The 12,580-nt window shown below is 48.5% G+C and overlaps 1 protein-coding gene across 3 annotated transcripts in view; it reads right to left on the reverse strand.

The window, feature by feature from the left end:
- si:ch211-210g13.5 (inactive phospholipase C-like protein 2) overlaps window positions 1–12,580 on the reverse strand; it is a 94,701-nt gene that overhangs the window by 65,111 nt on the left and 17,010 nt on the right. Inside the window, exon 1 of one of the 3 annotated variants that reach the window (XM_020051141.3) lies at window positions 4,169–4,256. The exons of 1 other annotated variant lie outside the window; for it this stretch is intronic. In XM_020051141.3, the coding sequence (XP_019906700.3) occupies window positions 4,169–4,192 (24 nt within the window). In that variant the 5' untranslated portion in view covers window positions 4,193–4,256. One more of the 3 variants, XM_020051142.3, reaches the window with a different exon arrangement.

Genomic DNA, 12,580 nt, shown 5'->3' on the forward strand with positions numbered 1-12,580 from the left:
ACACACACAGCATTACTCACAGACCTCCAGGGACTACATAAGCCCCAGTAGTTAGGCGTCTGTTTTGTTGGTTTCAAGAGGGTGCAGTACTTGAAGGCTTAAAAAGCTTTATTTGTGAAGTATATTTTCCCACCGAAGCATGTATGAGTGTGTGTGTGTAACATTGTGTAGTGTGTGTATCCGGGACAGGGCCACTGTGGGAAAGAGGGAGTAGGCAGTCACACTCAACACAAAATCTCCTCATCATAACAAAGCATTATTAATCACATGAATGGACCACTCCACTCACACTTCAAACAGATGACTGATATATTTTAAATGAAAGCCCCAAAAACCCAAGGGACTGGAACTGGTACTGGGATTGGGACTGAAATTGGGACTGAAATTGGGACTGGGATTGGGACTGAGACTGAGACTGAGAGTGGGACTGAGAGTGGGACTGGGACGGGGATTGGGATTGGGACTGAGACTGGGATTGAAAATGGGACTGGGATTGGGACTGAGACTGAGACTGGGATTGAGACTGGGACGGGGATTGAGACTGAGACGGGGATTGGGACTGAGACTGAGAGTGGGACTGGGATTGAGACTGGGACGGGGATTGGGACTGAGACTGAGAGTGGGACTGGGATTGGGACTGAGACTGGGATTGAAAATGGGACTGGGATTGGGACTGAGACTGAGACTGGGATTGAGACTGGGACGGGGATTGAGACTGGGACGGGGATTGAGACTGAGACGGGGATTGGGAATGAGACTGAGAGTGGGACTGGGATTGAGACTGGGACGGGGATTGGGACTGAGACTGGGATTGAAAATGGGACTGGGATTGAGACTGGGATAGAGACTGGGACTGAGAGTGGGACTGGGATTGAGACTAGGACTGGGATTGGGACTGAGATTGGGACTGAGAGTGGGACTGGGATTGAGACTGGGACTGGGATTGAGAATGGGACTGGGATTGAGAATGGCATTGAGACTGGGATTGAGACTAGGACTAGAGCCGTACACTAAAGTTAATTCAAAGTGAATTCACAGACTAACTGGAGAACTTTCGTTTGATTACTGTTTACCCAGAGGGTGTAACTCAATTGGACGATTCTTTAATATGTTTTTGCATAGTGTCTGTCGCCATAATGATTTTGTGAAGTGAGATCCTGACCATTACTTCATCCCTCCCCATATCACATATGACCCCAGCTTTCATTAGACAGACTCACTATATTTGTATGTACTTGGCAATGTTAAACAAAAACATAGACCATAAACAAATGCATTCACTATGAAATTGTATACTTTCAAGCCCTATATACAGGCCACCAGCAACATTTTACGCATACCTTATTTGAATCGAATATAGCTCGGTTGCCCAAACCATGAGCAGCACCTGTCCAAAATTCTAAGACATCTGCTGAAATTATTAGATGGCAGAGCTAAACATCAGTGTGATTTTGCTCGCACCTACTGCCAGCCTGACTCCGCCAGAAAGGTGTTCTCTTCGGCTTGGTGAACAGGCACAGTCTACCTTTCGTCTGCTGCTAGGTAATTCCATATGCCCACGGCCCTCTAAGATCCGGGAGAAATAACATCTCCAGGAGTATTTCCCCCCTTCCTCCAGCAGATGATCCCCTTCTAAAGCAGCCCTGCGTATGTGTTGGAGTATTGCTCTTTTCCCGGTGAGCCACAGCAGACACGGCACACTCACCGGGCACTCCCAGTCAGGAGTAAACACGGACGCCATTTTTATTGTTCTTTTCAGTGTGTTTACTGGGAGTCCCGTACCCAGCGCACGGCGCCATTTCCCCCGATGTGGGTCCGGGTGTGATTTAGCACGCCGCACCATGACCATCACCCAGATTCACTACAGAAATTATGGGCAACGTTCTCCCGGCGTCTTCACAACCAAGAGGCATTAGTGCTGCAACACTGCCGCAAGGTGATAACGCCCCGGGAACGTTTCAAAAACATTAGGGGAGATGAGAAAATGCAAATAGGTGGGGACCCGAAGGGGGAGAGAAATTGAGAAAAAAGCTGTTTATCTCCCTCTATTTCCTTCTGTTTCTGGTTTTTGCTCTGCTCTCTCTCTCTCTCGATCTCTCTCTCTCTATCTCTGTCTCTCTCTCGATCTCTCTCTCTCTCTCTCTCGATCTCTCTCTCTCTATCTCTGTCTCTCTCTCTCTCTCTATCTCTGTCTCTCTCTCTCTATCTCTGTCTCTCTCTCGATCTCTCGATCTCTCAATCTCTCTCGCTCTCTCTCTCGATCTCTCTCTCTCTCTCTCGATCTCTCTCTCTCGATCTCTGTTTCTCTGTATTTTAACAGAATCGGACACAGAGGACACCTGAAGGACAAGATGGCATATTGAATCCCAACCTCACACACACGCGCACACACACACACACAAACACACACGTACACAAACTGCTCATCTGATCAAACAGAAGGGAGACCGAAAAAAAGTCAGCAAGCAGTCTGATCCTGTAAGATTGTCATCAGAGAGCAAACATTATGTTAAGGTGCGAGTATTATAGCGAGCAGACAAGGACTGACCTTCAACAGGAAGAATGCAGCTAAACATCCCTATAGAGGTCACACCAGAGATAATCTCTTGAGGAACGACCATATAAACAGACATTTTACCATGGACGTGTCATGAAACAATGATTTGTGTGAGATAACGAGAAGCATTAGTCATGGTCTTTTAGACCAGAGCGATTTTGCGGTGTTAACCATAAAAATTGCAGGGGACATTTTACAAATTGACTGATTGCAATTCTCAAAGACAAAGAGGGGTGGAATTTTTCTTTCTGACCTTCTCCCTTAACACATATGGACCCATAACTTAACGCAGTACTTTAATTCTGGGTTCATCAACATTCCACCACAGAGGACAGACTATCAGAGCTCACCATTCTTAAGACCAGACTATGCGATGTGTTGTCATTGTTTGATAGGACCAGTAGTTTTCCCAGACCACGGAAACAAATCAGGCCCTCTAAGAAGAAAACCTATGAAGGGAAACCCATTTTGGAGCGAAGGGGAACCCCTCCAAAAACAAGGCTGTTCTTGAAAGCAGACCACACCCTGCCTCAAACATACTGCATCACCACCAATCTAATCCCATTCAGAACAATGTCCCAGTGTGGAGCAAGTCGTTCAAATAGTGACCCGATCTGTTTCAGAGGGCAGGCACCAGCTGCCACTTTTATATTCAAAACCATTTATAAATTATTATCAGGTTATTTCCTATGTACTTGCCCCTGACTGTTGTTCCCTGTTATAGCACTTTAACCCCTACATTTACAAAGACATTGGTTTGACGGGCGACATGTGAACACCTATCAAATGTCAAACAGCTGGTTTTGAAAAAACAAGATAAGTATCACTTGCCAATTTGCTAACACACGGTGTGATTTATTTTCAAATTGTGACCTTTTACCAAAGGCCTGTTACATTCACTTATCAACCTGAGACACATAGCAGGAGAAATATTCTTATCGATGATAACGTGTTCTGTCACTGAAACTGTAATGTCAACCTATAGTTTGACAGATTCAAATCAGTAATTGGTACATTAAGTTGTTGTGCTATGGTGAAATGTCCCTTTAAGCTTGAAGTGCATTAAGATAGCTGAAGTTTGAAACAGATGATTAATTAAAAGATTACTAAACCATGCATTACCTCATAACATCTTTCAGGGTTAGGAACCATCTAACACAAAAACCATCTAACTGCAACAAGATGTCAGCTGTTATTGGAAGCCTTGTCCAAGGTTCAGGAAGGAGGCAGACACTCAGGTTTCTCTCCTTTTGTGGCAGATCCTTGTCCTGAATGCAGGAGTGTCCCCGGTCCTCAGTAGAATTTGAAAATCACAGCCCTGACCACGTCGAAAGATTTAATCTAGCGGCATCAGTGCTCCCTTAAGCCTTGCCGTGAGCAGCCTGATTAGTCCCTCACTGCCCCTTTCCTCTAACTCATTAGTCCTGTGCAGAAGATGTATCAAATGTGGGGGTATCCGTATCCCAGCTAGGTAGGCATCCGTTCCCAGGGTGGACAAAGGGCCTGTCTGATCCCCCTGTGTATGGAACCTTTCTTCCCCTAGCCCTCCCGAGCCCTTGTCCCTGGGCCAGACAGACATGTTAGCAGGAGACCATGACATGAGAAACCTACCAGAGCACTGTAGCCAATCCACATTCGTGAGACAGCTGGGCCAACGGCAGCGCCATGTGACTGGCCACAGACCGGGTGTGTGTGAGACGGACCAGACTGTCCCCGCGCGGGGTTACCGTGCCGCATCGGTGGTGTGGATGGAAAGAGCTCGCCCTCTCTCTCTCTCGCCCTCTCTCTCTCTCTCTCTCGCCCTCTCTCTCTCTCTCGCCCTCTCTCTCTCTCTCTCTCTCTCTCGCCCTCTCTCTCGCCCTCTCTCTCGCCCTCTCTCTCTCTCGCCCTCTCTCGCCCTCTCTCTCTCGCCCTCTCTCTCTCTCTCTCTCTCTCTCTCTCGCCCTTTCTCACCCTTTTGTTTAGCGGCTGTGGTTGTGCTCCATTTTCACTCTATGACATCTGTGGGGAAAGACTGAACCACATTTGCGCTCCCCATTGTCTGCGAACGCTGCACCAGCTTTTGCCATGCTAGGCCCTGCGTGGGAAACATAAACAAACCTCGGTGAATTAGGCTATGGAAGCATACTGAGGACACCACTAAAAAGCAGAAGCCATTTGCTGGCGCTTCGAACGAATTCGGATTTCCAATCACAGAGAGGTGAAAAGAAAAGATGCCCCGCCCTTCTATCTCCGCGGACCGATGACTTTCTGTCAGTGGAAAGGCATGGAATTGATTGTGCCTGCCTGCGTTAGGGAGACACGGTGACCAGCCGTCTAATGAAGTGCGCCTAGTCTGGGATAATAGATGGATCCTCTGCTGGGACGGATGTCGCAGTGGGAACAGCACAAGCCTCAAAAACAAACGCGCTTGGTCGCTACTGGCCGACGTCTCCAGACATGATAACTGTCCCAGGGAAAGACTACCGCTGGGAGTTTGTTATTGTACACTTCCAGGCCTGCTGGCACCACTGGTGCCCCAACTCCGATTTCACGTGTGTCTTGTGGCCCCGGACAAACAGGGCTTATTCAACGTGTCATCTAATCGCCTGGCTCTCAATGAGTCGAACTGGTCGTATTGGTACAGAGTTACGACAAGTACCTGGGCGGCGGGAGGCACGCGAGGATCGGAGACCTGCAGCAGCGCAGTACACAGTGAACCGCTATTTAGTTTCATGAACACTCTAATCTGAGATTCGACACTGTGCACAACATACCCGAATTAATAACCAGCTCTCAATCTCGGCGCCGCCCAGCTTCTTACGAAGGAGGCTATTACATACATGAAGTCTCCTAGCGCAATCAATCCAGGCCATTTCATGGCAGTAATCATTTCAGTTCAGATTTTCACCGGAAAAACAAAAACAATGCTTGACATAAAAATGTGCCTGTTGAAATCAAGAAAGAAATGCACTTGAAAATGAAACCAGTCTGAATAGATTCCTTGAAGCCCTCTCGATACAGGAAGAAATATGAAAGGTGGATGGTTGAGGTGATGCTGGGGTTGCCTAGCAACATTAAAATGCTTTATATTGTAAATAACTGCAAACACAGTCATGACATTGAGTGGGTATAGAGCATGTGGAGTCAAACAGCCAAGCAGTGGGGTTGTATTATTCCTCAAGAAAATACCTCTGGACTTGTATGACATTGGTTTTGGAATCAGAGACAGGATGGCCATTGAGCTGGACTTGAGACATGCTGTGTAACCAGTCAGGGAATGCAATTTCAGTGCAAAGTGAGGGAGGTAGAGAAAAAACCATCTAACTGAGAAGACACCACAAATAGGCTTGATATTAGTGATGGGGGAAATTACCTGTATAGTTACATATTGTAATATTGTCTTTGATGAAATCGTATTGATAATATTGGAATATTACTGTTGTGCTAGTTTGCTGTTCCTGCATCAAAAATCTACTCTGGGGGTATTCTGTATCTTGACATTCAACTCCCAACCAAACACATTGGGAAGTTCCGTGGATGACGCACGGCCATAATCACGAACTGGACATTACGAAATGTTCAACATGAAAATGAGTAGAAATACACTATTATTATTTTCATCAATACATAAACCAAAGATAATATATAGATAATGTCAATGTGTGGCTTGTGGCATGTTTCACACTGTCTAGCTGAACAAATATGCTTGGTTGGTTTTAGCGAACATTTCGGGTTGGAGTTTTTAGATACATGGAAATAGAGAAAGCTAGATACAGGTTTTACAGTTAATTCTCAAGTTTATGTGTTGTTAGTCAGCTAGCCAGCCAAGCCAGCAGTTTCAGCGATTGCCAACTTTCTGATCTGAAACCAAGATGCTGGGATAGAAGATCATTTTATTCAGTATCTTACATGATATCGGTAAGGACTTCATCACTGTTGGTTGATGGATGTGCGTCTCTCAGACCTCTAAGTGGTGTGAACAGTGCTGAGTCTGCACACCGGACCAGGCGTCACTTATACACTTATATATGCCGTGTCTTTGGATGTAACACAGAAGTCCATGCATCACCCTTCAGGCTGTCTGCCTGCCCAGCACCCAGCCAGCAATCCACCCAGAAGAAACCATGCGAAGCTCACATCTGTTCCCTAACTCCCTGCACACACACAGACACACAAGGACATCCACACGCAAACACACACACACAAACATACACAGGCAGACATACACACAAGGACATCCACACGCAAACACACACACACAAACATACACAGGCAGACAGACTGCTTGTTCCCCCAATCTGTTGACTCTGCACTTTACAGGTTTCACCCTCAGCTGCTAACTCCAGGTTCTGTTTATGAAGTGAAACCAGGCCTCGTGCACTTCCTCTTTCTCGCGCCACCTCTTTCTCTCACGCCTCTAAATCCTTCGAGAGTCGACGGATTAAGCAACATGACAAATCTCTGCGAGAACAAACTGTCAGTTACAGTTGGTCACCTCCCGCTGCTCATCTGGAACCAAGCATGACGCACCCGGACTGAACCTGGAACCGAGCCTGACGCACCCGGACTGAACCTGGAACCAAGCATGACGCACCCGGACTGAACCTGGAACCAAGCCTGACGCACCCGGACTGAACCTGGAACCAAGCCTGACGCACACAGACCGAACCTGGAACCAAGCCTGACGCACCCGGACTGAACCTGGAACCAAGCCTGACGCACACAGACCGAACCTGGAACCAAGCATGACGCACCCGGACTGAACCTGGAACCAAGCCTGACGCACCTGGACTGAACCTGGAACCAAGCATGACGCACCCGGACTGAACCTGGAACCAAGCATGACGCACCCGGACTGAACCTGGAACCAAGCCTGACACACCCGGACTGAACCTGGAACCAAGCCTGACGCACACAGACTGAACCTGGAACCGAGCCTGACGCACCCGGACTGAACGCCCAGGCGCTCCCCTTGGCTGAGGCGCGGCATGTCGTTCCAGCAGCATTGCCCGCGGGGATGAGAAACAGCTTGAGCCCAAGCCAGCAGCAGCCAGCACGTGGGAACAGGTTTTACATCCCTGCTCTCTCTCCCTCTCTCTACACGACAAGGCCCAGGCATTCAGCCGAGCCAGTACGTCGAGCTAGAGCCCCAGGACACGAGCTAGAGTAGCGGCTAGGCTACGCCACACACAGTTGTCTAATAGAACAATGAATTGAAGGCTACTCTAAAAATCTCCATCAAGTGCCCCACTGACACGACACATAGAGCACCATCAGACACATAGTAGTAAAACGGTGGATAAACTCAGTGTATCCTAGCCTTCCTCCCGTTGGGCATTAACACAGAGGCAGTAATGGCATAAGGGACTAGGTCAAGACATTTGGCCCCATGGAAGCACCCATCAGCGGCCTTTCCAGCCCACACACTCTATTACACACACGCTAACAGGCTAGCTGAGTGCTTCCCAAGTATGAGAAGCATAACACAGAGATGTAGAAATAGTATGTACGTACACACACACACAGACAGACAGACGGACAGACAGACGGACGAGTGACTGCACACAAACACACTCATCCACCAGGACACGGGATGACGCGTCCTGTCACTGGGATCAATACTGCGACGTCTAGAGACATCCACGGCGGAGACACTTGTGACACTGACGACAGCGCGCATCCTGTAGCAGCAGTGGAGCCACGGGGAAATGTGATCCTCCGTCTCGTTTGCACCTGCCCGCCTCCACACACATAGGGGCGCAGGAGAGAAGGGAGACTAGTGGAGGTGCAGGGCTGGGAGGGGGACATGTTCTTGCAAGGAGAAACTCAAGAGCATGAGAGAGGGAGGATGCAGGCTTATACAAGAGTGTGTGCGTGTGTGTGTGTGTGTGTGTGTGTGTGTGTGTATATAATGTGTGTGTATAGAGTGTGTGACTTTAGAGAGTTTGTGTATAGAGAGGTGTTTATTGTATAGTGTGTGTGTGTGCATAGAGTGGTGTGTGTAGAATTTTGTGTGAGTGTACAGAGTGTGTGTGTGTGTGTGTGTGTGTGGGTACGTGTGTGTGTAGAATGTGTGAGTGATGCATGCATGTGTACAGAATACTGTAGGGGCAGGTCATCCTTCCCTGTGCTCCACACAGATGAACTGGCATGGTTTGATAAACCATGGTTTGTTATCATGTTACTCTGCAGTTATCTGCTAATCTAATACTGCCTGCCTAATCTTAAAATGGAGCTGACTTCCACATAACCTCCCACCTCCTCCCTCCCCCACCTCCCTCATCCACTCCCCTCCTCCCCCTCCCTCTCCATTACTATTGTCCTCTGTACCTCCCCCAATCCACCCCCTCAAGCAATCCCGTTTTTCATTAAGATACTCCCGGTCCCTTCGACAGTTACACTAATCTCTTCTCTCCACAACTTTACATTTTCTTTACATCCTCCCCTGCTCCCACTTCACCTCCTCGCTGCACCTCCTTCTCTCCGATCCTTCCATATATTTGTCTTCTCCTGTCTTTTATTAATCTCTCCATTCTTGATGAATCTACTTCACCTCCCTACCTCCCTACCTCATTCCTTTTTTCTCCTTTCACCTCCCTCTATCCCCCTCTCTCTTTCACCTTGCTTCCCCTCCGCCCATCCCTCTCTTTCTCTTATCCTCGCTCGACCGCCTTCTATCCATCAATCTCCCTCTTCTCCTTGCTTTACCTCCCTCCAGCCTTCTCCGTTTCTCTCTTCACCTCGCTTAACCTCCCTCACCGCCTTCATCCCCCTCTCACTCTCTTTTTCTTTGCGTCATCCCCCTCCCCCCCTCCCTCTCTCCTCCCGCCAGCGCCTCATCCCTTCTCTATATATGATCAAGATCCTTGATGCTTCTTCTTCACCAGCTCAGTCTCTATCAGAGGACTGATTAATGCATGAGATGTGCCAGAGTGTTGGGCTGGTTTTGTTCGAGAAAAGAGATGCAAAAGACACACACACACACACACACACACACACTTGGACCCTCTCTGTAGAGCTGTAGTGTCAGTTACTCTGCAGGGGTCTGTATTGTCCCAGCCACACAGCGTTGTCCCACAATGCCCCTCTCTCAAACCCTGAAAATGTCTCTTCCTCACATATAGGCAAGCAAATACACATACATACAGACAGGACTATGGCAAACACCTACGTGCATTTTACATACAACACACACACACACACTCACTGACACCTAAACACACATTCAACCATACAGGCAAGCGAGCAACAACAGACATACAAAATCCGGAAATTGGCACCAGGAAATGCCTGTCCTCTAGGGACATTGGGGGGGGGGAATTCAATCCATCCAGTGTGAAACATGTCTTTTACCATATGAGTTTCAACACGATACAGATGCTGACAGGCAGGAAACCCATGGAGACTGTCGGGTCTGCCCTCACAATGCTGGCCACCTGCTCCACTGGGCTTGGTTCCTTTATGTTCTACAGTGCAGCCGTGTCTTGAAAACAGTGCTTTGAGCGCAAACACACACACACACACACACACAGACAAACACACACACACACAAACACGACATGGTAAACAGCTATATTTAATAATACTGGAGCCTATGGCCACAGGGTTCGTCTCCCTGAGGCTTGAGGGGATCTGTGCCAGCTTGTTGGGTCTTGTTTCGTCTCTCCTCTCGTCTCCTCCTTCCCCCTCTCCTCCTCCTCTCCCCTCCTCAAAACTCCTATTTTTCTACCCTCTATTACTTTCCCATACTCCTCTCCGAGGCCCCGGCGAACCGGGTCCTCAATGAATCACTGGCTTTGGGATCATTTCGGTGAATGCTCTCACAGCGCTGTCGAAGTGTGGGATTGGCATGGAGACGGAGAGACGGAGAGACGGAGAGAATGAATGAGACACAGCGGAAAGAATGAGAGGGCGTCAAGGCCCTCGTCGATTGGGCCCCTCAAGCGCCGCTAACTGGGCCAATCACAACCACCCCATCAACACCCACAACAGCAGCCACATAACTGGTCACTTCAACCTCGCGGCCGCATAACATTTAGAGAGCTCCCCGTCCTCCTAAGCTGGGCCACAGAACGCAAAGGCCCTCCTCACCCACCACAGTTAAGGAATTCTCTTCCTCACAGCCAAGTGTCCCCACAACTCCCACCTCTTCCTCAAAGTCATCCCCATCTGTCGCCCTCTTTTCCCCTCCTCTTCACCGAAGGCTGTGGGTCTTTGGGATTCTCTGGTTGACAACTCTTCACACTCCTGATCCCTTGGACGGAAGTCCTGACGCCGTCAGCCTCACACACATTTGCCTAATTCCTCCTTAACAGTCCGTGACCTGGAGCTCAACTTGGACGGTCTCTACTTCAGCATGTATCATTCTGTGCGGAGGTAAAAGAGCTGTTGACAGGCGATACACTGATTACTTGGACACAAAAAGATTTCCTGTCAAGTTTGAGGTAAATACCATTCAAATTCACTCAATTCAGCCTAAGAGCTCAAGTAACCTTAGCTCTGGTGTTAGAAACATAAAGGATCCAGCCACCTAACTACTAATTCTCCTGAAAACCAACCCACCTAGCCACTGTAAGATGTATGCACTAACTGTGAGTTGCTCTCAACAAGAGCATCTGCTAGATTTTTTGTTAATGTAAAATGTAAAAACCGCAGTGGGAACGAGACTCAGGTGTTTCTTCTGTGCCTGTGATGATATATTTGTCAGATGGTGTGAATGTGGATGTGTAGCCAGGCGAGAATTGACAAAAATTAAATGGAATTGACCCTAACTTAGTTCCCTGTTGTCCCGAATCCCTGGTTCCATCTGTCTTCCTGGAATCGGGATGTGAAAAAGGCTTTCAGGAAACATCAATAGGACAGCTCTGGCAGTCTGCTTTCCCAGTAAAGTACAGAGAAGCGGCTGATAAGGGGGCAGAACCTGAACCAACCACTACACATTAGAGACACCATCATTAGGGTGGTGCTCAGAAAACCACTTAGGGTGATGAGAAGTGATAATGAACTAGCGGAAAGTTGAAGCGCTCTTTCAATCTCGATTCTTTGTCAGCCTCTCTCCATTCTCTAGTGTGTTTTCGTCCCCCTTTCCCCCAGTCTGTGGTTTGACACCGTGCAGGCCCGTCTCCAAGACCCCCCGATCTGCTTGTTGTCTCGCACTGTTGGACCCACAAGGGTCACTGTCTCAGTCATCTTAGGTCAATCCCTAGCACAATGTCACACACACAGACGCACACGCACACACAAGGAGATCTTCTCAAACACACACACACACACACACACACGCAAACAAAATCCCCTCCTTCTGAACCTTTCCTCTCATCATCAGACTTTCACCAAACCCAATCCCCAGGTCCAATACCATCAATGCAGCTACCTTTAACCCCCACACACACAGGCACACAGGGGAATTGGATTCTGTCTGCTTCTGACACAGTCCACTGCACAAGCCCTTCCATTCTCTCTGTCTCTCTCCTCCTAGAGCACACATCTATGGTTCCTCTGTGTCTCTCTCCTCCTAGAGCACACATCTATGGTTCCTCTGTGTCTCTGTCCTTGTAGAGCACACCTCTGTGGTTCCTCTGTGTCACTCTGTGTAGAGCACATCTCAATGGTTTCTCTGTGTCTCTGACCATGTAGAGCACATCTCAATGGTTTCTCTGTGTCTCTGACGATATAGAGCACATCTCAATGGTTCCTCAGTGTCCCTCTCCTGGTAGAGCACACCTCTATGGTTCCTCAGTGTCCCTCTCCTGGTAGAGCACACCTCTATGGTTCCTCAGTGTCCCTCTCCTGGTAGAGCACATCTCAATGGTTCCTCAGTGTCCATATCCTGGTAGAGCACACCTCTATGGTTCCTCATTGTCCCTCTCCTGGTAGGGCACACCTCTATGGTTCCTCAGTGTCCCTCTCCTGGTAGGGCACACCTCTATGGTTCCTCAGTGTCCCTCTCCTGGTAGAGCACATCTCAATGGTTCCTCAGTGTCCATCTCCTGATAGAGCACACCTCTATGGTTCCTCATTGTCCCTCTCCTGGTAGGGCAC

The sequence above is a fragment of the Esox lucius genome, chromosome 11, assembly GCF_011004845.1.
Source record: "Esox lucius isolate fEsoLuc1 chromosome 11, fEsoLuc1.pri, whole genome shotgun sequence".
NCBI classification, from domain to species: Eukaryota; Metazoa; Chordata; class Actinopteri; order Esociformes; family Esocidae; genus Esox; species Esox lucius.